This window comes from Petaurus breviceps, unplaced genomic scaffold (assembly GCF_028583685.1).
Source record: "Petaurus breviceps papuanus isolate PSGF00001 unplaced genomic scaffold, PetGlider_PUasm1.0 37, whole genome shotgun sequence".
Taxonomy (NCBI): Eukaryota; Metazoa; Chordata; class Mammalia; order Diprotodontia; family Petauridae; genus Petaurus; species Petaurus breviceps.
Genome location: NW_027186296.1, coordinates 10,901,907 through 10,927,492, shown reverse-complemented (window position 1 = coordinate 10,927,492; position 25,586 = coordinate 10,901,907). Strand labels below are relative to the sequence as shown.

At 46.7% G+C, this 25,586-nt stretch overlaps 1 protein-coding gene across 1 annotated transcript; it reads right to left on the bottom strand.

Annotated features, from left to right (window-relative positions):
- Positions 1-7,428: 7,428 nt before the first annotated feature.
- On the bottom strand, positions 7,429-25,586 carry MMP14 (matrix metallopeptidase 14). The gene is made up of 10 exons (XM_069097806.1): positions 25,106-25,586; positions 17,344-17,492; positions 16,476-16,598; positions 15,783-16,090; positions 13,818-13,979; positions 12,202-12,362; positions 11,855-11,993; positions 11,552-11,702; positions 10,260-10,375; positions 7,429-9,872 (listed from the first exon to the last, which is right to left on the bottom strand). Exons 1-10 carry the CDS (start codon positions 25,208-25,210, stop codon positions 9,544-9,546), a joined length of 1,743 nt encoding a protein of 580 aa, XP_068953907.1. The 5' UTR covers positions 25,211-25,586; the 3' UTR covers positions 7,429-9,543.

Sequence of the window (25,586 nt, the reverse complement as noted above, 5' to 3'; positions counted from 1 at the left end):
GTAACTTACTTTTATGCCTACATCTCTCTCTCCCTTCAATCTTTTCTCCCTGTAGCTCCTGGCTTAATCTTCCAGCTTAATAAGGCACAGGTCTCATCATGCTGCTTCCTGGCTCCAAACTCTTCAGTGCCTTTGTATTACTTCTCTCTTAGCTTGGTTTTATAAGGCCTTCACGATACTGGCTCTAATCTACCTTTCCAATTTATTTTGTATTATTCCCCTTCCTATATTCTCTTCCAATAAAATTGGGCCATTGCCTGAAATCTCCTGCCTTTGTGCATTTGATGGAGCAGCCGTCCTCACTTAAATCCAATTCACTTGCATGTCATGGCATCACCTCCCTGACTTCCTGGACCACTTCCTGAATGAAGGACCAAACAACAACCACCGCCTGCCTAGAATATATTCCCTTCTCTTTACCTCTACTGTGAAGCCTTCCTTGATTCTCTTAAAAAGTGTTTTCTTTCTCTCTAGATATTCCTAGGGCCTTTGTCTGCATCTCTCTTTTGTTCTATCATTCTCTACATTGTAGTGTATTTATCTGAGTATTATTTCATATCCTCTCCTCCATAAGTGGAATATAAGTTTTTCATTCCCCATAAAGTGAGGGAGGGAATACTGGGAGGTCAACAGGTGATAGGGGTAGGATAGAAAGAAAAAGAGAAAAAAAAGTCATTGAGAAAGCTTTTCACATATGCATAGAAGAGAAGAAAGGTCTGAAAGAAGTCACAGACAAGTAGGTCAGCTTTGCAAGTTACAGGTGAACTCATTATATACAGAAATTAAAATGAAAAGTGGTGTGTAAGAGATAATGTTGTTCCAGGAAATAAGATATACAGGCAACGGGGTATAGAAATCCATCTTGTCCTACAAGAAAGTAAGGGGAGTGGCGTGAGGGGTGATATATGAGAGGGCAGATTGGAGAAAGGGGTATTCAATATGCTTGCCATCTTGGTATGGGGGGTAGGGAAGAGATGGGAAGAAAATCTGTAACTCAAAATCTTTGGGAAATGATGTTGAAAAACAAAAATAAATTTTAAAAAGTGATTAAAATTTGTAAAAAAGATATGTTATTTCATTGCAATCTTTTTTTCTGATCTGCCAGGTATTTTAAAATTTTACTTAAGTTCAAAATAAAAGTTAATCGTTGCTTACATCCATCCTCTAAGCAATTTTCTTATATGTAAAACAGAGACATGATATTTCTCCTTCACAGGATTGTTGTAAGAAACATACATTTTATAGTACCTAACATATAGATGTAAGATTTTTATGTTAAATAGAGACTGTAAGTTTCTTGAAGGCAGGGACTGTTTCTTTGTTTTATTACTGTTCCAGGAACTTAGGGACTTTGAAGGAAGGTAGGGTTTGATAAATGTTGGTTTATTTGTTTGTTTGTTTTTTAATTTGTCTTTCTTTGTATCCCCAGTACTGGGCACAGACTAAGTACTTAATAAATTCTTATTGAGGAGAGGGAAAGACTTTATGACTAAACAAGATTTAGAGAACATTATAAAATGTAAAATGGATAATTTTGACTACATGAAATTGCAAAGCTTCTGTACAAACAAAGCCACTGTAACCAAGATTAAGAGGGAGGTGGGAAATTAGGAAAGAATCTTTACAACCTATGTCTCTGACAAAGGGCTCATTTCTAAAATATACAGAGAATTGAGTCAAATTTATAAGAATACAAGTCATTCCCCAATTGATAAATGGTCAAAGGATATGAACAGGCAATTTTCAGAGAAAGAAATTAAAGATATCTCTAAGCACATGAAGAAATGCTCTAAATCACTATTGATTAGAGAAATGCAAATCAAAACAACCCTGAGGTACCACATCTCACCAGTCAGATTGGCTAAGATGACAAAAACAGGAAAATGACAAATGCTGGAGAGGATGTGGGCAAATTGGAACACTAATGCATTGCTAGTGGAGTTGTGAACTGATCCAGCCTTTCTGGAGAGCAATCTAGAATTATGTCCAAAGGGCTATAAATAATTTCTTATCCTTTGACCCAGCAATACCATTCCTAGGGTTATATCCCAAAGAGATCATAGAAGTGGGAGGAAGACCCATATGTACAAAAATGTTTATAGCAGCTCTTTTTGTGGTGGCAAAGAATTGGAAATTAAGGGGGTGCCCATCAATTGGGGAATGGCTGAACAAGTTGTAGTATATGCATGTTATGGAATACTATTATGCTATAAGAAACGAGGAGCAGATGGACTTCATATTTACCTGGAGAGGCTTATTATACGAACTGATGCTGAGTGAGAATAGTAGAACCAGGAAATTTGTATACAATTACAGACACAATGTATGTGTGATGACCAACTTTGATAGACTTGACTCTTCTCGGCAATGCAGTGATATAAGTCAATCCCAAAAGACTCATGATGGAGAGAAATGTGTGCATCCAGAGAAAGAACTAGAAAGAACTGAGTTTGTATCCAGATGGAAGCAAAATACCTGATCTCTTTTTCTTGTTTGTTTTTATGTCCTCTTTACCATTTTTCACTCCAGCTGGTACAATCCATCCTTATAACCTGACTAATGTATAATGTGAAAGTATTTACAGATCCTATACTTGACTATATGCCGCCATGGAGGGGAGGGGAGGGAGGGGGACAAAATGTGAAATTCAAGGAATTGTGGAATTGAATCTTGTAAACTAAAAGTAAACAAATTAATAAAAGAAAAAAGAAATTCTTATTGACTGAATGACTTGCCCTAGCTTACACATGTCTGAACTTTCTGACTGGGGCCAGGAACATTCATCTTTTAGCATGAAGCAGATTGAGACTTGCTGCTAAATGTCTGATGGCCTTGGTATCTGATGGGGAAGGTGTCACTAGGCAGATGTTCACAGGCAGAACTTTTGAAGAAACACCTCTTGCCCCACTCCTTCTCCGGGCCCCAGATCATAGCATCCCGTGCAAGGGAAATGGTCTTTACATGCAAACCAGGAAGACAGCAGGATGTGACTGGTCTTATGAAGCAGTGTTCCTATTTCATTCTTTTTGCTCCTGTCTAGTGAGTCATAAGCTACTTTGGGCCTTTAGAGGAAGCCTATTCATCCCTCTGCCTCTAGGTCACTGCCCCTTCCGTCCTCCTTTTCTGTTCTTTCCCCGCCACCCCAACTATGAGTCCTTGTGGTAAGCGCCTCTTCCTCCCTAGACCCATGACCACAGGGTCTTTAGTGAAGTGGGAGGAGTGAGAAAGCTGGTGGGATTTGATATTCCACTGGTCTTCAGGATGGTGGGCCAGGGGAATCCAGTCCTTTTGGGGTCAATCAAAGAAACCCCTTGGCTATGGTGTCTCCAAGGGACCCAGAAGAAGGCCCAGTGGAGGTCGGAGGGGGTTGGGTCTTGGCTTGGGGAAAGCCTGGCCTGGGAAGAGCTCAGCCATCGGCTGTGGGCCAGGGTGGAAAGTATGTGTGAGTGAGCTCATTTGGAAAGCGGCAGGCCTGCTTCCCTTCCCCCTTCTGGGCTCTGGGTCTTCCCTGTGGCTCCTGAGACTGTTGGGGGACAGAAAGGCAGCAGTCCTGCAAGATCTTCCCAGGACAGTGGCTGGGTTTATGGGAACCAGCCTAATAGATATAAATTCAGAGCCAGGGGAGGGGCCACTCCAGTGTCCATAACAATGGAGTAACTTTAGCAAGGACTTTCTTCAGGGCCCCTGCTCTCTTCTGATTCCCAAATCCCCTGGAGCTCCTACCCAGGCCTATGAGTATCTCTTCAGTTCCCCAGGAAGCCTGCTGCCCCATCCTGGTCTTGAGCTCTTTAATTTGAGTGGGGAGTTGGGACGAACCCCAAAGGGAAGAGAAGCCTTTCTAAGCCAAACAAATGTAAACAGATATCATTCATATAGATCCTTACACACATTGACACAGAGACCTGTAGACACCCAAACCTGAAGAGCCCGGAATTCCCATCTACACAGTCACACGTGAGGCAGTATTGTACAGTGGTTAGACCTCTGACCTGGGAACCAGGACGACCACCTCTGACACACACTGGCTTGTGTGACTGTGGACAAGTGATTTAACCTCTCTGTTCTCTAAGCAACTCTCTTAGGACTAATAAATAGTAGAGAAGGGGGGAACCTGTATTATTAGAGGAACAGGTAGGGTGAGAGATCCAGAATCAGCGACGCTTCTGACTGGGAATGGGGATAAGGAGGTGAGTAGAAAGAGGGGTGAGCTAGGGCTGGGGGGAAGGGGAAGGGAGGAGTAGAGGTGACTGGCCCAAGGGGAGGAGGGGAAGTCAGCCATAAGGTTCCCTCCCTTCGATGACTGGGCTTGGTTGAGCTCTTCCCTCCCCATCCCGCTGACCCAGCGCCTGGCTGGCAGCCCTGCAGGCGGGGAGCCTAGCTGGCCGCAGGAGTCTCTGGAGGAGACTAGAGATGACAGGGGAGTCCCTAGCTCCCCCTCCCCATTAAGTGGAGGGGGTGGGAGGGGAAGGATACCTTACCCTCTTGTGGATATCCTTGCCCCCCCCCAGTTCTCTGCTTCCCATTCCTCTGTCATCTTCAGTCCAGCTCTTTCTCACATGGTGCTGCTTTCGAATAAAGGAACTTGGAATAGGAAAAAGTGGGTCAGGCCGGGTTGGGCTAGTTGGGTCAGGGAAAGATTCAAGCAGGGCCAGGTGGTTGTTCTCTCATCCCATAGCTTTTTCTTCCCTCTTCCTCTTCTTCCATCCATTATCCTTGTCCTTCTCCTACACTGCTCTGGCCCAACCCAAGCAATACACTCAGGGACATCAGACTGGGGGTAGGGGGTGAGCATGGGGAATACAACTCCACGTTCCTGCTCCTTCAAAGGGGCAGGATTGGGGCTTCTCAAGCCCCGGGGTGATACAACACAAGTGGCCTGGGGTGAGATGAATTTGAAGGACCCTCTGACACCGCTGTGCTTGTATTAAAGCCACCCTCACCTCGTTCCCCCCCTTTTTTTTTTCCGCCTGCCCCATCTCTCCCACTTGGCTGCTGAGAGCATCTTGTGATTGCAGAATCAGCTCCAAATAATTTTCCTCGTGATGGGGAAACCGCACTCCAGCAGCAGGAGCCCTGGGCTCCCCTCCTCTTTTCCCTTGGCTGCCCCCCTCCCTCTAGGCTCCACCATTCTCCTTCACTGGCTCCAGCTGTGTTTTGCATAACTCCCACTGGAGAACATCTGTAATTGCCTCCAGATGTTCCCCACACAAACACAAAGGGGCCATGAGCTCATCTTTGAGCTCCATGCCACACGAACTGCCCTGCTACCTTTGGAGGCTCCCCCATCCAGGCCTAAATCAGGTCACTCAGGATCCCCTGCCCCACTGAATTCCCCTAGATAAGGAGGGGCAGGATGTCTCTGATGGGATATTCTGGCCCTACCCAGGCAGGGGCAGCAGTCCAAACAGCTGTTGGCAGGGGAAAGGCAGGGGGCCGGGCATAGGGTCAGGGTTCCTGGTTGGCAGGAAGGTGGGAGACCCCTTCTGCCAAAGCAATCAGACCAACCCAGCTCTGCAGAGCAGCTGGATAAACTGTCTGGGCTAGAAAAGACTAGAGGTGGAACCTGAGAACTCAGAGAGGCAGAATGATGGGGAGCAGAGGAGCCCAGGGCACCCTGGGTGGATTGGATGGGACATAAAGGGTCTGGGTCAGGAGTGCCAGTGTGGGGGCATGCGTGGGCCTTTCTTTCCCTTACCCCCTCCCAAAAGCCAGGGGCTAGACTGAACTGCACCAAGGGAAGAGGCTACCCTTCCCCAGCTGGGCTGACTCAGCATCGAGTTTTTCCTGTCCAAATGAACTGTGAGCTGACTATGCTCATCTTCCTGGTGGGATGGACCCACAGGACAGTGAAGTTTATTCCTGTGGTAGGGAGGGAAGGAAGGGAGGATGGGACTGTAATTTGGGGGCTCCTTCCCTGGGATTCTCTTTGTTGGAAAGGGAATTCATCTAAGATTTTAATTAAGCACCTTCTATTCTGCATAATTCTTTTCTAACCACCCAGACTTCTAGCTTTGGCACTGGCTATTCCCCATGTCTGGAATACTTTCCTTTTTTACCTCTTCCTCCTGGTTTCCTTGGCCTCCTTCAGGACTCAGCTCAAATCCCACCTTCTGCAGGAGGCCTTTTCCGGACTGCCCTCACCTACCCCATTGCCCCCTGAGGTCACCTTTCATATTCTCTCTCCCCTCACCCCCCACACACACTCTATGTGTCTCTCTTACCCTCTGTGTGTGTGTGTCTCTCTCTCTTAAATGCACCTAGTTAATTCCATGTTGTCTTCTATATTAGATGGGAGCAGCCTGAGGGTTGAGACTTTGTTTTGGCCTTTATAGTCTTAGCACTTAACACAGTGCCAGGCACATGGTAAGTGCTTAATAAATGCTTTTGCACTGATTGACCCTCCCCTGGGTTGGAGTGGGAATCCTAAGGTTCAATTCATTCCAATTCATGCCTAATACCCCAGCAGGGTCACACTTTCTGGGCTCTTGAGTCTGAGAGGTGACCAATGCGTAGCAGACTTTGGGTGAACCAACCCGGGACTGTGTCCCATGAGGCTCAGGAGGAGTTTGGAAATCCCCAGTTTGCTCAAGATAAAAGGGAAATAAGAATTGATGGCCAGATCACATGGACAAGTCAGGAAAATTTAGGAAGATTTTCCTAGATGCCACTACTTTGACCACTTCCTTTTGCCAAAGGGCCTTCTGACAAGTGTCAACCTCTCATTTATTATGGTTCATTCTCTACCCAACACTGGGTCTGGGAATGAAAAAGCAGCCTCTTCCATCACCTCCAGGAATCAGTCTTCTGACTCCTTCAGGGTAGGATTCTGGGAGTTGTCATATGCACTTATGAAGAATAGCCAAACCCCACCTCACAGAAACAGAAGGTAAAATTCTCCACCATATGCACCCCTCACTCTCTCCTCCCATAGCATCACAGAATTCAGAGCTGGAATAATAATCGCTGGTATTTATGTAGCCCTTTAAGACCCGCAAAGTATTTTATATAAATATATATATGTAATCTCATTTGAGCCTCACAACAGCCCAGTGAGGTAGGTGCTACAGAGGTAGTTATCCCCATTGTATAGATGAGGAAATTGAGGTGCAGAGAGTTAAGTGACTTGTCTGTAGACACACAAGTTATTAAATTCCTTAGGCAGTATTCAAACCCAAGTCTTCCTGTCTCTAAGTCCTGTACTCTGTCCATTATGTCATCAAAGAACATTAGAGAAAGGTGAAACCCCTGGAGGCAAAATGACTTGTCCAGGGTCACACAGCTAATCGTTGGCAGAGCTTTTTCCAAAACCAGTGCTTTTTCAACAACATAGTGGATCTAGCTTTTTTCCTTGACCCTCCCTCCCCACACCCTTTTCCTTGCCACATGAACATCCAAATCCCAGCTACCCCTGGAGAGAGCAGTAATCACTTGGAGAATGTGAAACACTTTTATTCTTTGTGAAAACATTGAAGGATTTTTAAAAAATGTTCTCCTCAGAGGGGACTGACCCCAACCCGCCCTGCAGGTTCCTGGGGTTAAAATTCCCTCCTTCCCACCCCCACCCCCACCCTCCATTCCCCATACCCTTTGTTAACAAAAAGGAACTATTTTAATGGAATCATATAATAATTATAATAAAATATACATTAAAAAACAAAAAAACAAACAAGAAACAGAAATTTAGCCGAATTGCCAGCACCGTTCACCCCATCCCCATGATGTGCCCCACCCTCTCCCTCTCCCCCCTACCCTTTCCCCCTTTCCCCTTCCCCACAGGGTTCCTCCCTCTCCCAAGTCCCCCAGTACCATGTCCACTTTCTGGTGGCTGAAGGAGTTTGGAAATGGACAAATTGGGTGGGGAAATGGGAGGGGAGGTTCAGGACAAAGAGGGGTAACATTAAGGTTAAGGTGTGAGAGGAACCATGGATGTGAAGGTGTGCTAATGTCCCGCAGGAAACCCCCAGGCCTGAGAGCTAAGTCCCAGCCCTCCCTCCAGAATGCACAGGGGGCTGAGGCTGCTCAACTCTTCTCACCCTGGCCAAGATTTGTCCCAACCATTTAGGGTTGGAGCCCAGGACCCCAGCAACCAGGGCAAACCTCTAAAGAGGCTTCAATGGGTACTATTCCACCCAGGCTCAGGACATTCTTACTGTCTCTAGGAGTTCTCTGACCACCCTATTATGCCTCATTCCTCTTCCTCTGGCTTTTCTTGAAGCCATCTTCCTGGGTCCTGCTCACATGCAAAGTTGTGGGGACCAATTTAAAAAAAAAGTCTCTCCTCTCTAAACCAGCCCTTTTCTCTAGCCTTCATAAATGCCTCCCCCCCACACTGATATCATAGAACTCCTCACTAGTCAGTCCCAGCCCCCACCCCTGGCACCAGCTACACCCTCCAGTTTAGTCTTCTCTGAGTCTACTACTTTCCCCCCACCCCTGCCCCTGGGTCCCAGCCCCAGCTCCACTCCTCATCCGTGTGGCTCTTGCTTCCATTGTTAACAGTCTCTCCACGTCCATCACTGGGCCACTGATCCTTTTCCCAGTTTCTTCTTTCTCTGTATAGCTACACCCCTGAGTTTCCATGACTCTGCCCTCTCTCCTTGGTCCCATCCCTATCCTCAGTAGCTACCCTATGGCTCTTCCAACCTTGGTTTCCCAAATCCAAGGTTAAGGTTTGGAAGGGGACTGAGCAGGGACAGAGCTGGGGAGACAGTAAGTGGGGCAGCTGAGGATTTTTCCCCTACTAAGTTTATTCCTTAAAGGTTCGAGCTTTTTGCCTTGTAAAGAAATTCCTTGGAGTGAACAAGTGAGTGGGAAAGAAACAGATGCTTCCCATGGGGAGGGAGATGGATGGATCTAGCAATGCTGAAAGCAAAATGGCCACCCTGCTTTTCTTTGTCTATGCTCCAGCCCCAGTGGTTTGGGGTGGGCAACCCTGGGAATAAAATACTCAGTCCCATACAACCACTATCTCTGCCCCTGCAGATATCCTCAGGGCCTTCTCCTGTTTCCTTATTGAGGTTCATTTTAGCCAGAAAAGGTGGTGGGAGGCTGCCAACTGGGCAGACCTGGGGTCTATGGGGCTGGGAGTATGCAGAATCCCCTGAAGCTTAACGTTCAGAGGTGCAAGGTACGTCCAGGAAAGGAAAAGGAGCAGGTGACCCAGACTTTGACCTTCACCAGGGAGGTCAGAGAGTCCTAGCCTTCAAGTGCAGAGCCCCCAGGATGACCAACAGGGGAAGGGATGGCACCAAGTAGGAGAGCTCCCCAGAGGGAGACAGGGGACCTCTAGGATGCTACTGCTGCTCAGTACCCTAGGGACCTATAGAATGATGAAGTGAGGGGAGCAGAGGGAGGGGGAGGGCACAGGGAAAGGGATCAAGGGGCGAAAGGGACAGAAGGAGGGTTGTGGGGCATCAAGGAGACCATGAGGAAATATGGGACAGTCCCTCCCCCTACACCTGTAGCCCTTGGCCCCCAGAGGCAAAGTCTGTGTGGTGGGGGTGGGCAGGGGAGGGGTGCCAGCCCCCCAGCCTGTTGGGAGGGTCAGACCTTGTCCAGCAGGGAACGCTGGCAATAGAGCAGCTTCTTGGGGGTTCCGTGGCGTTTGAAGAAGAAGACGGCCAGGCCCACAGCAACGACACAGAGGAGCAGGAGCACGGGGAGCACGACAGCGGCTGCATTCACCGCACCACTGCCCTCCTCGTCTACCTCGATGATGATCACCTCCGTTTCTTCCTCTGTCTCATCAGGCCGGCCCCCAGACGGGCAGCCCATCCAGTCCCGAAGCGCTGATTTGGGATAGCCTGGCTCCACCTTCAACTTCTGGTTATTGAATTTCCAGTATTTGTTCCCCTTATAGAAATAGGTGAAAGCTGTTGGGAAGGAAGAAAGTGTGTTGGATCATGGGGAGAAAGGAAGGGAGGAAGGAAAAGAGAGGAGGGAGGTTGGGGAGAGTCAGGGAAGACAGAGGAAACTCCCAAAACAGGAAAAGTCCCAGAGAGAGGAAGAGATGAAAAGAAAGCTCCACTAGTTTGAAATCTACACATTGCTCTCATTGTGCAGTCTCCTTCCTTCCTGTCCTTCCTGGCTCTCTCATTTTTCTTTCCTCACCTCTCATCCTTCCTGCCTCATATAAGACCCTAAGATTTAAAGTTAGAAGCAAACCTTAGAGATCCTCTAGCCCAACCCTCTCAATTTACAGATGAGGAAACAGAGGCCTGCAGAGATCGGCTGGCTTGGTCGCTTCTTTGGTTTCTCACCTTCATCACTGCCCATGAATGATCCCCTGGGGGATTCAGGAATTCCTTCCCAAACTTTGATATCTTTGGGATACTCGCTGTCCACTGCTCTGAATTCCTCATTGAATCGGTAGTACCTGAGGGACAACAGGAAAAAGGGTCAGTCGGAAGCTGTTACAAACAATAATAGTTAACATTTTTATAGACTTTTAAGATTTACAGTGTATCTTCTCTAACTCTTACAACAAACCTGAGGTCAGTGCTATTATCACCCTTACTTTACAGATGAAGAAATTAAGGCTGAGAGAGGGGTTAAGTGACTTTCCCAGGGTCCTACAGCTAGTAAAAGCATCTGAGGCAGGATTCAAACTCAGGTTTTCCTAATTCCAGTTCTTCCAGTTTATCTAGTATGCTGCCTCAAAGTCTAAGAATTTTGATGTTCAGGGCAAGTGAGACCCCCCCCCCTCCCTTCCCCACTACCTCCAAAAATGTACGCCCAGATTGATGCTTTAAGGCAAATTCCATTGCAATGGGGAGTCCCTAGGACATTCTCTCACAAAGGGAAAGATCTCAGGAAAAGGTCCTATGGTGGGGAGATGGAGACCCTAGATCATTGCCAGGTTGATGCTGAAGAGCCTGTCCAAGGGAGAGGGAGGGTCAGATTACAGGGCAGAGCTGGCCAAAACTTCACTTGGAACGTGGCTACGGTGAGTAAGGGAGGGAATTGGACTGTTTGCTTGCTTCCTACTTTAATTATTTTCCCTAACTAGGTGCTAAGCTCAATTATTTCTATGTGGCTGAAGGAATGCAAATGTGGTCAGCACTCTTTTATATTTCAGGGCCCTTTGGGGCAGGGTCCTAGTCATCTCATCCTTAGTTATAGCTATGGATGTTGGGTATAGGGCCTGCCTGATAATGAGGGACTGCTTCCTTGGGGAAAGGGGAGGGACTGGGCCTCCTACAGTACCCATGATTAGCCCTCAGATGAACCACCACCAGCCTTTAATCATAGAGTTTGACCAGAGGAGACCAGACAGCCTGGGCGGAGCTGGGGGGGAGGGAGCTGGGCTGAAGAGAAGGAGGGGTACTGTGGGCAGAAAGCACCAAATGATTAGGTCTGAAATCATGACCCGGTCACATCCCACTGATTTGATTCAGCACCTGAATTTGGCTGTTGTTGCTAGGCAACAGCAGATGGCCAGTCACTTTGTGTGAGAAAGATCTCTGTAGGGTTAGGAGGGTGCCTTTCTCTGGGAGAAGGAATGGATGCCTGAGGTAGAAGTTGTTTTGGGGGTAGAGAGTGGGGTCCTCACTTGTTTCCCCGAAAGAAGTAGGTCTTTCCACTTGGCATCCAGAAAAGTGCGGCATCGATCTTGTCAGTGGGTAGGCCTCGTCCCAACTCCTTGATGTGCTTGGGATAGCCAGGCTCCAGAGAGGCCTCATCAAACACCCAGTGTTTGTCTCCTTTGGAGAGGAAAGCAGGAAGGACATTTGTAGTTAGTTCAGGCCTCACAGACCCACAGATTCACTGATAAGTCTTTTCTTCCAAAGGAGAGGCCTCCACCACCCCAGGACCCCTAGAACCTCTAGGGCCCCTAAGTCAAATGCCCAGTTACCTTTGAAAAAGACAAATTTGCCATCCTTTCTTTCATAAGCGGTGTTGACAGAAGCAGGCAGACCCCTCCAGAACTGACCAATGGGCATTGGGTACCCATCCATCACCTGGTTATTCCGAACTCGCCAGAACCACCGTTCCTGCGTGGGAAAAGGCAGGCAGAGAAGACAACCACCTGAATCTGCTGTCTTCCCCTTATCACTGTCCCTCCCTCACCAAGTTTTAGTCACTGAGTTATTCTAATACTCTTCTTTTAATTAGGTCTCCTCCCATTTCCAGATCAGAATCGCTTATTTCCCCAAATTCTAGTTCTCCATCCCCATCAGCTTTATCCTTGCTTCCCCTTACCTTGAAGACAAACATTTCCCCCCGAAGCACAGCCACTGTGTCAAAGTTCCCATCACATATGTTAGGTCCATAGGTGGGGTTTTTGGGCTTGCCTGGGACAGAGGGCCTGGAGGTAGTCCTGGGCTGTGAAGGATTCTTGGTAGGGGATGCAAACTTACTCCCTGGGACCAAGAACAGGTGCACATCAGACACAGGCTCAATTTGGAAAGGACAGGACAGAAGGGCAGAACCTCTTTGAGGAAAAGGCAGAGTGAGTTCTAGAAGGACAGAAATGGGGTGTGAGGAAATGGAGAGATGGGATATGGGGATATGGAGAGAGACTGAGCATGAAGAAAAAGAGAAACATCAGAAGACGAAGAGAGATTGGGTTTAAGGAAAGGAGACACAGGGTAGGAGTTGTGATGAGATGGAGGAGAGGGAGGAAGATCAACTGATCAATGTGTATTTTATTAAGTGCTCATACATAGTACAAGGCACTCTGCTAAGGGCTAGAGATACAGAGGCAAAAAAGAAACTCCCTGACCACAAGGAAGCTTCTCTACTAATGAAGGAGACAACATAGACAAATACCTACATAATAGTATATATCAGATAGAAAACAGAAACAAGGTAACAGGGGGAAAGATACAAGTAGCTGGTGGGAGTATGTGTATGAGGGTGGGACCAGGAAAAGCCTCTCATAGGGAAAGCCACCATAGAAGGTGGCATGTGAACTGAGTCTTGAAGGAGACTCAGGGACTCCCAGAGGTGGACGTGAGAGGGGCATTCCAGGCAGGAAGGACAGCAAGGGCAAAGACAGAGATGGGAACTGGAGCATCATGGGTAAGGATCAGTGAGTAGGCTGCAATGACTGGACCATGGAGTGTGTGGTCAGGAGCAGTGTGTGAGAAGACTGGGAAAATAGGAAAAGGCCAAGTTGTACAGAGCTTTAAATGACAAATAGAGAAGTTTGATTCCAGAAGTAAAAAGTTGGGGATATGAAGAGATGAAGTAAGGCTGGAAGTGAGATATGAAGAAGTGGAAAGAGACTGAATGTGAGGATGGGAGAGATGGGATGAGGGGATGAAAACAAATGGATATAAGGACATGGAGAGGTTGGTCATGAGGAGATGGAGAAAGATGTGATGTAAGGAAAGGGCAGATTAGATGTGAGGAGATGAAGAAACTGTGAAGAAGGGAGACATGTGCTGTGCAGAGATGGAAAAAGACTGATATGAGAAAATGGACAAAGATGGGACGAGAGTGGGTGTGAAGAGGGACAAAGAGGGTGTGAGGAAATGGAGAGAGATGGAGAGGGAGGAGATGAGAAGAGATCAAGAGAGACTTCTAAACTGCATTAAATTAAATTAAATTCAACAAACAATACAAGTGTCTACTGTCTGCCAGGCATTGTCCTAGACAATGATTATATAAATTATAAATACAGAGGGAAAGAGAGAGAGAGAGAGAGACTCTTTGCTCTTGATGTATTGTTTGGTTTTTTTGATGGATATTATTATTACTAATGTTAATCAGCTGTCAAAGGAAAAGTGTGAAGGGTTGATATAAAACAAGTTTTGAGAGAGGAGAGACTGTGAGGGGCTCTGGGAGTCTGGGTGTAAAGTTGAGATGCTCACCATAGAGTTGCTGGATACCCCGTCGGTCATCCTCAGGAAGTACGAAGTTCTCTGTGTCCATCCACTGGTAGAAGGGGGCCATGATAGCTGAGGGGTCATTGGAGTGCTCCAGACCCAGTGCATGGCCCAGTTCATGGACAGCCACCAGGAATATGTCATTCCCTGAAAGGGGTAAGTCTTGTCATGGGTAGCCCCCTTCTATTGCTTCTGTAGGTACCCCAGGACTATCCAACCTACTCCACATTCTGTGTAACCATCCCTTGATTCACCAAGCTCTGGGTTCTTCACTCTGCTGTAGCTTTATTATCTGGATCATAAACTCAAATAATTCCCGCCCTACACATAGGTGGAAGTGGAACAAGGAACAGAATGAGTGAAACCAGGGGGCTCTCTACTCTTGTGGTTTCAATAAGGTACTCTCCACCACGGAGACTATTATCTTTTGGAGGACACCATGATGGAGATGGGTTTCAAAGCCTAGTTCTGCTAACCTCGGATAACTCACTTAACCTTTCTGGGACTCAGTTCCCTTATCTGTAAAAAGAGGGAGATCTCTGGGGCGGCCAGGTAGCACAGAGAGTAAGAGCACCGGCTCCAGTGTCGGGATGACCTGGGGATCGAATCCAGGCTAAGACACTTAGCACCCACCCAGAAACACCTGGCCATGTAACCTTGAGCAAGTTACTTAACCCTGATTGCTTTAAAAAAAAAAGAGGGAGATCTCTGAGATCTTTTCCAGCTCTCAATCCTATGATGCCATGGCCAAAGGCAACCTATGGATAGGAATCCCAGGTCTAATACCCTACATACCTTAGGAACTTAGGAATTTTAAGAGAAGACTTAGGCAAGTTTCCTAAGTTCTCTCTTTCTTGTTCCTTTAGAAACTGGAGGTATTCTTTGGGGGGCAACAGGAAGCTTGTTACTTCATTGGTATGGAAACTCCCTCCACAGATGTAGATGGGCAAAATCTGTTATCTTATAATTATAGAAGTGCCTCTGGCTTTCAGCAAAAGCTGGGAAGATTTACATGCACTGATGCAAAGTGAAGCAAGCAGAACCAGGAGAACATTGTACACAGTAACAGCAATATTGATCAACTGTGAATGACTTAGCAATTTTCAGCAATACAAAGATATCCAAGACAATTCCAAAGGACTCATGATGAAAAATGCTATCCATCTCCTTAAAAAAAATCTGGAGTCTGAATACAGATTGAAGCATACTATTTTCACTTTCTTTATTTTTTCACATTTTTTTCTTCTTCTGTTTTCTTTCACAACATGACTAAACCTATATCAAATTGCTTGCCATCTCAGAGAGGGGGAGGGGAGAGAGGAGGAAGAGAATTTGGAACTCAAAATTTTTAAAAACAAATGTTAAAAATTATTCTTACATGTAATTGGGGAAAAAATAATTTTAAATAAGTGCCTCTGGCACTTCAAGCCTAAGTGACTTGATCTCATATTATCACAGAGCTAGTATGTGTCCAAGGCAGGATTTGAATCCAAGTCTTCCTGATTCCACGGCCAGCCCTCTATCAGCCATGCCATGGCATATTAGCTGGGCAGAATTTTATGGAAAAGAAATTTCATAGAGCAAGCTACATCTGAGAGGACGAGGAAAAGATCACAGATCATGAGCTAGAGGAGACTTCAGAGCTCATCTAGGCCAACCTACTCATTTTACAAATGAGAAAACTGAGACCCAGGTAGTTAGGTTACGTAAGTTTCAAAGGTATCACAGGTAGGATTTGAATAAGAATCCTGGAATTTGAGAGTTGGAAGGGGCCTCAGAAGTCATATGGTCCACCATATATGTGAGGACCCCATGGAGTCAATACTCGTAAACTTTATACCAGAATGATAATACTATACTTCTAGGTGTTAACCCAGGGATTTCTCCCTGGCATTTCTTCTCCCTGCCCCCCTACTCTTGTCTCTCTCTCACCCTGGCCCCCCTACTCACCACTGAGATCCTCATTTCGGACAGTCCAGGGCTCAGCTGAGTCAAAGTGAGTGTCTCCGCCAATATTAGGGCCAGGGAAGTATGCGTGGGCCAGGAAGCCGCCTTCCCCGTCAAAGGGTGTGCTGTCACCGTGAAAACCCTCAGCAAAGAAGATCATGATGTCTGCTTGCTTCTCATGACCCTCTTGTATGTAGGAATAGGGCACTTCACGGAAGCGCAGAGGTGTTGCCCCCTCCCATACTTTGAAGGCTTTTCGGATAGCTTCGAATGTGGCATATTCACCTACTTTGGGTGTGTAATTCTGGATGCTGGAGTCCAGGATGAGAGAAGAAGACATGAGATATAATAATTAGGATGGTGGGTATAGAGAGCCCTCCCTTATCCCCAGTCCTGGAACCATGTTGTCCATTCTACCAATCCCCTCAAATCTAGGCTGTGCCTTCTGCCTGAGTTCCTTGAGTTCAGGGGGTCCTTTCTTTCTAGGACTGGGATATCCCATCCATACTTAATGCTCCATAGGTCCCAGAATCTCCCAGGAGTGCCTGATTCCCATTCTCTCCCATGTGGTCCTGAGCTAGGGGTGGAGGTAGTGCTCCTTTTTTCTGTGATTGGGGGAGTTCCGCACCTCTTAAGCAAAGCAGGCTGAGTGTGAACCTAGCAACAGGGAGCCCTCTGTACTTTCATGGGACTCACCAAAATGTGATCTCATTGTGTTGCCATTTTAGACCCTGGATGGCATAACGCTTCCTCCGTACATTGGCCTTGATTTCTGCACCAAATTTGTCTGGGACACCACATCTGGGACGCTTCATGGCCCTGAGAATGGGGGAGGGTCAGGGTCAGGGTCAATGTAGGAAGGGCATCAAAGAGTGTTGGGGAAAGATGGGGGATCTGTGTGGGGGAAGGAAGAGGGCAGGGACTGTTTAGATTTCATCTGTATCTTCAGTGCCCGCCACAGTGACTGGCATGTAGTCGTTATTTTGGAGGGCAGGGACCATGTGTGGAGATGGTCAAGTTCAGTGCATGGGTAGGGGCAGGATTAGTTCAAGGGAGAAGGATAGTCACCCAACATTTCTGAATGCACAGTATGTGGGTAATGAGTGATGAAAGTAAGGACAATATAAGCTTCTCAAGTACTGTTTCAGCTTTTGTTTTTGTATCACTATTGCCTAGCACAGCCTGGATCATAATAATAAATACTTGTTGATTGATTAATTAATTAATCTACACAGCCAGGTGGTGCAGTGGATAGAGCACAAGGCTTGGAATCAGGAAGGTTAGAGTTCAAATCTGGCTTCAGACATTTACTAGTTGTGTGACCATGGGCAAGTCACTTAACCACTGTCTGCCTCAGTTTCCTCATCTGTAAAATAAGGATAATAACAGCACCTACCTCCCAGGGTTGTTTTGAGGATCAAATCAGGTAATAATTGTAAGGCATTTAGTAGTGACGGGCACATAGTAAATGCTAATTATTATTAATTGATGAGGTATAGAAGATGGGGAGAGGCATTGGAGAAGTCAAGGGGCCAGGTCAGGTCCAAGCTGGTTTGGCACTCACTTCATGGTGTCTCCATCAGCAGTGCCTGTAACACGCAGCCCGTAGAACCTCTGCATGGCGGCAATAGCAGTGGAGAGGGACTGGGGAGAGCGCTGGGTGTGGGTACGCAGGTCTCCAGGGGGTAGGTAGCCATACTGCTGTAGCCAAGCCTGGAGACGAGAAGGGAGTAGTAGTAGACTATTTAAGGGGCAGGCGAGGGAAAAGAAGACCTTGTTCCCTCTACCCTTTCAGTGTTTTATGTTCCTCCATCCAAAGTCCCCTTAACCCCTTTAATGGAGTAGACCAGGTTTCTCCTCTGCATGCACCTTGAAAGGCTGAAAAGTGACCAGGTATAAGGTAAGTTATCTTGGAGGCTTTCTTTCCTGGGAAGACAGACACAGAAGTCTATACTATTTTGTCTAAAACTTGAACCGAGAGGTTAAGATTGGTCCATTGATAGCAGTGTGAGGACCAGGGCTCAAATTAAGCCTATTCTACTTTCTTCGACCTTGGGCAAATCACTTAACCTCTTAGGGACTGTTTCCTCAACTGTAAAATGAGGGAGTTGGACAAAGTATATGGAGATTTCAAAAGCAAAGCATTCAACAAAGTCACTCATGATATCCTCAGGAATCTAAGATGGAGAGATCTAGGCTAGGTGACAGGTAAATGCAGGAATTTGTTGAAGGAAGGGTGGTAATTATTGAGTTGAGGTCACCTTGGAGAGAAGTCTCAAATGAATTGCCCCAGGGATCGATCCTTGATCCTTTACAATTCAACCATTTATTTGCTTGTAGGCTCAGATTTGTACATAATAGGAAGTTGGAAGGGATAGGGAGCACCTTGGATGACAAAGTTAGGATCTAAAGTGATCTTGATGCATTAGAACAAAAACAGCCAATTTTAAAAAGGTGAAATAGGGGTGGATCTAAAGTTTTAAACTGGATTTTTAAAATGAACTTTACAAATATAGAATAGTCTTTCCTTTTACTAGAGAATAAGGGAGCTATGGGTATGGAATGTTGAATGTACTGTCAGACATTAACCAAAAAACCCCCAAATCAGGCCAAGTGAGAGGTCATAGCAGGGCAAATAAGTTTGTGAATGATTGTGATATGAAAATAAGGCATCAATAAAGCTTTTAAAAAAATTAGGATGAAGAAGTGATTATGAGACAGTAAGTCATGGGGGAAAGAACTGTAAGCTCAATATTAGTCAACAGTGTTGCAGGGCAGCTAAAACAGTGCTATTCTACACTATATTGAGAAACATTGTCTAAATGGAGGAAGTGATTGTCCCCACTGTATTTTAGGGAGGATATTAACATTTTGGAATGTGTCTAGTATAGGGTGACCAGGATGGTGAAGAGACTGGAGATCATAGGGATGAAATGAAGGAATAGGGGTGCTTATCCAAGAGAAGATGTAGGAGGAATATGGAGCTATTTTTTTGCCTCTGATAGACTGTGCAGGGGAAAACAGATTAAACCTGTTCTTCTTAGCCTCAGAGGGCAGAATTAGAAGCAGTGGGGTACCATAGCAAAGACAGACTTTGGTTTGATGTAAACAAAAGAATGAGGACTGTCTAAAAGCAGGGTGAGAAGTCTTGGGAGGTAGTGGGTTTCTCCTTACTAAAGGTCTTAAAAGTTGAGAATGGATGATTATTTCACAGAGGGAATTCTTGATCAAGTATCATTTGGTCTACATAGTCTTTGACAATCCTTCTACCTCTGAGATTCAGTGATCCTTAGGTGATCTTTAAGGTTCTCTCCAGCTCAAAATCCTATGATCTACACATGTATTGTGGGAAGCTAGATGGTGCAGTAGATAGAACGATGGGCCTGGAGTCAGGAAGACTCATCTTCCTGAGTTCAAATCTGGCTTCAGACACTTAATGGCTGAGTGACCCTATGCAAGTCACTTATCTTTGCCTCAGTTCCTCATCTGTAAAACGAATTAGAGAACGAAATAGCAAACCACTCCAATATCTTTGCCAAGAAAACCCCAAATGGGGTCGCAAAGAGTTAGACATGACTGAAAAATGACTGAACACACATGTATAAGTATTAACTTATTATTATAAGTTACAAGTATTAACTGTTTTGTACCATAACAACCACTTGACCTTGCCAGGAACTCAAAAGAGGACAGGAACTGGGAGTCTTTGGTGGGGGTGCAAAACCAGTTGGCTTGAAAAAGCAACAGAATCCTACCTTGGGATTTTTCTCACTGATGTCATTCTGTCAATCAGTGTCCTTAGCAAATCAAGATGTTTGGGGAAGGCTCTTGGGGGAATCATTGGGTCTTGGATTTAGAGCTGGGAGGGATCTTAGAGGCCATTTTGAGTCAATTCAACACCCTCCTTTTTACAGGTCAGGGAACTGAAGCAGAGAGAGATTAAATCACTTACCCTGGATCACACAGCTAGCAAATATCTTAGGAAGGTTTTGAACTCAGGTCTTCCTGAATTCAGCACTCTATCTACTGGAAGAGGGGCAGGGTGAAGGGATAACACTAAAACTGTCTTTGCTACTTACTACCTGTATGACCTTGGGTAAGAAATGTTATATTTCTGGGCCTCAATTTCCTTATCTGTAAGATAAGAGGTTCATCAAGATGAGTGAGATAGCTCTAAGGTCCCTTCTAGCTCTTCGGGGGATGCCTCTAAAAAGGATACTTCTTAAAACTTAGCATGAAGTCCCCATTGGACCTAGGCAGCCCATGCCTCATGAATTCAACGTTCATGGTCCCACTGGGACACCCATCAGGGATTGTAGTAAGACAGGGGAAGGTAGGGAGAAAGGGACTGAAGTTATAGCTGTGTATGAAGGTTCATGGTGTAGGTATGGTTGGCATAGCAAGAAACGTAAACCAAATGCTTAGAATAAGGATATGGAGCTAACCTCATGCCTATTTACAGTTAGATAACTTTGTTAGCTATAACAAGAGGTTGCATGTTACAGTTGATGAGGCACTGGACCTGGGGTTAGGAAAATCTGGGTTAAAATCCTGCCTTAAACTCATATTAATTGTGTGACCTGGGCAAGTCATTTAAAATGATATGGCTGGACTCAGTGACCTTAAAGAAGCTATCATCCATCTCTAAATCTATGGTCTATTGAAGTTTATCTCCATTCTTGTACTCAGAATTGAATAGCAGGAAGAGAATTAGGTTAGTTAGCATTTGGGAAATTATACATTGTTCTTGGAGACTCTAGATTTCCTGAAGCAAATCCCTCTCTTTTTAAACTCCAATATATAGTTCTATGGCTGAGAATCATGGAATACTATAGTCTCTAGAGAATTAAAACTTCAGGTCACTCAAAGGGCAATGCAAACACATGAAGATTGTACCCATAGCCAATGAAGAATTATCACAAAAAGTGGCAGAAAGAGGTCTTCAAAGAGATAGAGGTACGACTGGAAAAGGAGGCCATTCAGATAGCAAGACTGAAGGAAAACAGATTAGCAACCTGTGAGGTCCACTGGTAACCCTCTCCTCAGCTAATGGATTTATAAGAATACCTGGGTAAGAGTAAGGAGGTCTAGGAAGGTCAACTAGTCCAGCCCTTTCATTTTACAGATGAGGAAACAGGAAACCGAGACTCAAGAAAATGACTTACCCAAGAATTACTGAAATCACATGATGTCTATCCAAATGTCAAAATATCCCAATTCCAGGCACTATCACACCTCTGGGTTGATGGTTTGCCCTAAAGGTCTATAAATTGCTTTCAAGACAGGAGGGTTGGATAGGAAGAACAGTATTTAATCCCAGGTATGTTTTATGAATTGTTCATATGATAAAGACTGGGTAGGTTGTTTGTTTTTCTTTAAAAAAAAAAAAACCCCAACAACACTAAAATGAGGCTTTTTTTTTTTTTGGTGTTTGAATGAAAAACACACATATTACAAAAGCCCAATTTTCTGACAAAGTCAGCCTTTATTTTAAGAACAATGAGGTAGTACCCAGAGCCTGAAAATTAAAATTACAAGTGTACAGTACAGAGTATAGAGTATTGATATATTTGAATTCTTTTATTGGGCGGGGGCTGTGTTTAGAAGAGGTAGATGGATGAGTGGAGATTGAATCAGGGGATGCTTTGGACTATTTCCTAGTTTTGCATTTTTAAGGCATCAGGAGAAGGGTTCAAGTGTGACCAGAAGCTTGGGTTGGGGCTCAAAAAGGAACAGAGATTTATGAGCTGCAGATGGGACGTCAGTGTGTGTGTGACAATTAGGTAACTCCAAGCTTTGCACAAGGGTGATATCGTATGTGGTAAAGTTGGGACTTCTGCTGTGGGGTTGGCTAGGGGTGACTCAGGAGCAGCTGACAGGGGACCTGAGCCCAGAGGGATCGAAATTGCAACACTGATTCTGGGAAGACATTCTACAAGGGCTGATAGGAGGTGGGGCCCAAGTTGTAAACAAACCAGGATCCCCTGTCCCCCTTTTAGGTTCAGTCCCTCCATGAGCGAAGAGAGAAGAGGGAAGGGAAGAAGCTTAACTTTCTAAAAAGTGCTGGAACAAAACCATTTTAGGCATGTTGGGTCTCTGGGATCCATGGACCTGTCCTGACCTGTGTTTGGCTGGCCAGGTTTGCCCCACTGCCAATGTGTGCATAAGACCTGCTGTGGCCTGTCTGTACTCAAGTATGTAGGGAACTCCCATCATCCTAGATCATCCCTGGGTTTTACCTGTGGGGAAAACCTGGCCATCTTACCCATAACAAGGAGACATGACTGTTTCTGGGAAGGAGATTGGTAGTTGGGCAGCAATATTGAGGTTCTTGCCTTGACTTTAAATCAGACTGGGAGAAGGACTGGGGGAGGGGAGGGTGGTTTCAGAACTAAGGGATATCTTCAACACTGAGTCAATAGAGCAGCAGAAGGCATGGTCCTGACTTTTGAGGCTCTGAGGGCTCTTGGTGGGATGAGTAGAGAGGAGAGAAGCAACAAAATCTTTAAATATCTTTTCAGATAACATTAATACTTGCCTCCTCCCAAGGCTTGGTCTCTGAGGATACCTACCTGTTAGGGGAGCAGGCAGTAAATATTCACATCCTGGAAGCCTAACCCAACCTACCTCCGATCTATTTTCTAGATGGGAAGACTGAAGCCAAGAGTAAGATAGTGACTTCTGCAGAGTCAAACATCCAGAATGCCTTAGAGTTAGAGAAACTAAGCAAACTAAATCCCATAAAAGCTGGGACTATCTCTTATTTAAACCTTGTTGTTTTCCCAATTTAGCATAACTCTTAGGCCCTTAATCCATGATTATTGGATGGAATTGGATCTTTGCTACCCTGGGTCTCAGGTTCCTTATCTGGAAAACTGGAGGTTGGACCAGATGACCTCCAAGGTCCCTTCCAGTTACATGACCCTGTGATCCCTCTTCCCAGGCCCTTCAGGCTCTCTCCCATCTCTCATAACAACAGGAAGCCAAGTGGGGTAAGAACCACAGAATGAAGCAGAGACCACAAAAGAGAAGACTCGTGTCTCTAGTGAGGATGGGGGAAAGGATAAGTACCAGACAGACTGAGGGGAAGAGAGGTCAGCCGTGGAGTTAGGACTAAAAAGGCCTCACAAAGATTTGAGAGGGTTTCTGGAGGGGAAAAATTTGCTCCAGCTCCCTGAAGCTCAGCACTCCCCATGCACTCATTAGGGAGAGAAAGTCAAGGGTTTGGGGGTTAAGGGCTGTCTTGGGAATTCTCCCTGTCTTAGAATTTATATGGAGTAGGGAATTGGGGAGGATGGGTGGGGGAGCCCAGCCTTGGTGGCAGCCAAGGTCAACAGGCCCCTTCCCATCTTCCGGCCTAGTTTAGATTCCCACTGCAGAGACATGGGTGGGGGCCTGGAAACATTGCCTGGGGATCTCCCACCCTGGAGCAGGCCCTAAGCCCAGGCCCCCCAGGTCCTGCTCCTCCCTTCCTCTCCCTCTCCACCCCTCAGTGGCCCAGGCCAAGGCCCAGAAGCAGATGGTGGCTCTGGCTCTGGGACCAGTTATGACCCACTTTAGCATAATGCCAGGGTTGCCCAGCCCCTCCCCTCAGAGGGCCTGGGCCAGGTCCCCGGAGGAGGGGAGAGGCTGGGTAGGATCAGAGCAGGAGTTGGCAGTGGGCAGGTCCTATAGATGCCCAAGCCCCTTTTGTTCTAGGTTCTCCTCTTCATCCCATGGAGAGGCTAGAACTCTAGGCCTCAGACTGCTAACTTAGATAGTTAAGTGCCTCCTCCCAGCCCTAGTTCTAACACCAGCCTCAGGGCAGAGATTTTTCCTCCTTGCCTCTCTGAGCTCTCCCAGGCCCAGGCTCAACCTTTTTCATTATCAGGGAGACATTTTTTCCATTCAGTGCCTCTGGGTTGATACAGATAACCAAAAAAGCCTCCCTACAGCCTGGAAGTCTGTTCTTCCCACTCTCTTAGCCTGCCCAACTACCCAGGGCCTAAAGGGGCTGACTCCGAATTCTCTCCCTCCCTTTCCCCCACTGCCCTACCCAGCCCCTCCCTGCCGCACCCAGGCCTTATGCCACGGCTGAGCTGAGTGGGATGGGATGGCCCAAAATAAGAAGCTGGTTAAATCTGTCTCCCACCTTCACCCCGAAATAAAAAGTAGAGAGAGGAAAAAACTCCACAGACAACTCCCACACAACTTCCTTTGGAAGACCTGGAGACCCAGGGCCTGGGACAACTGGGGGGGTGGGAGGAGGGGGGAAAGGGAGACCATAGAAGGCTAAGAACCAGGTTAGACTAACCCAAAAGTGAAAGAAGCATGTGTGGAGGGTCTTCCCCTTTGGGACTCAGGGTTGGAAGAACCTGGTAAAGGTGGCTTCTCCTTCCAGCTTTGACTCAGTTCTGCTCTCTCTCTCTTTGAACCCTTCACTAGCTTCCTTTTTTCCATTAAAAAGAAAGAAGTCACCCCTCCCCCATATCCAGAAGACTAGCGGGGAGGGGGTAGTAAAGAAGTGCCCCAATCCCTAAGCCCAGCTCCAGTGGAGCCCCTTGCTCACAAGGAGAGCTTTGTGTGGACGGAAACCCCAGCTCGGGTGTGGGGCCGGGCCAGGCCAGGGTGACCGCCCTGTGGACCTCGACGCCAGGGCACAGAAACAGTTCTCTTGAGGAAGAAGGACTGGAGAGGAACGGAGTGGAGAAGAGAGAAGGGGAGGGGACAAGGGAAGGGAAAACTAGAGGAGGGGAGGTGGGAGGCACAGAGCTCCTTTTCCCTCCAGTGCCAGACTTCCAAACTATTAACTCTTTCCCCCTTCCCCCTCCCCCACCCCAGTCCAGGGATGAGCAGAACAGATGAGGCCGGAGAGGAGGGATGGAGGGAGGGAGGGAGGTTGGCTCCAGTGTGAGCGGTGTGCGAGTGAGAACTGGAGATGTGGAAAGTTGGAAAAACAACAAACTCGGCACATGACAAGAAATGGGGACAGCGGCGGGGGTTTGAGCCGGCTCCAAATATTTATCAAAGTCCCAACCCGTTCCAGAGCTGAGCTCAGAGCCCAGGGGGATTCAAGGGGAAAGTTTTGCCCAGATGTACGGCTTTCCTAAAGAAAGGAAAGGAATTAAGCATGGAGTTGGGAGGCAAACAAAAGTCATACCAACTTGGAGGCAGGGGATGAAAGGGGAGAGGGAACCAGAGGAGGAGAGCCAGGGGCCAGAGAGGCTGGGGCGCCCAAGAAACAATCCCCCATGCAGATCCGAGGCCCTCTTCTTGTCCTTTTGAGAAACGAAGAGGGTCCCCCCATGACAGATAGGAAGGGGGGAGGGAGGGAGAATCACACTTACTTCAGGGCTAAAGCTGCTGTCTGCGGAGCAGAGGGAGGTGAGGGCTGTGCTGAGAGTGAGGAGAGAGAGAAGCAGGCTCCCGTCGGGGCTAGGGCCACAGAACATGGTTCACACCCAATTCTGGGCAACTTTTGGGAATCTCTCTGTTGGTACTCTGAGTCTTGTGCACCCCTTATCCCCCACACACCCCCCTAGTGTCTCTGTCTCTTCTCTCTCTGGGCTCCTTTGTTCTGTCTCGTCTCCCCCTTGGATTTCAGTAGCAGGAGCAAGCTGGAGTTGGGGGGTTTGTTCTGTGGAAGTGGTTGTCTGGTTCTTCTTTCGGATTCCTGGGGTTTGTTTTTTTTTTGTTTTTTTGTTTTTTGTTCTTTTTCTGCTTACTCGGCGATCTGGAGCCCTCTTCTCTCTCTCTCTCTCACTCACTTACTACTCTTGTCCCTCCCTTCTCTCCCAGCCTCTTCCCCTTGCCCCCTCCTTCTTTTCT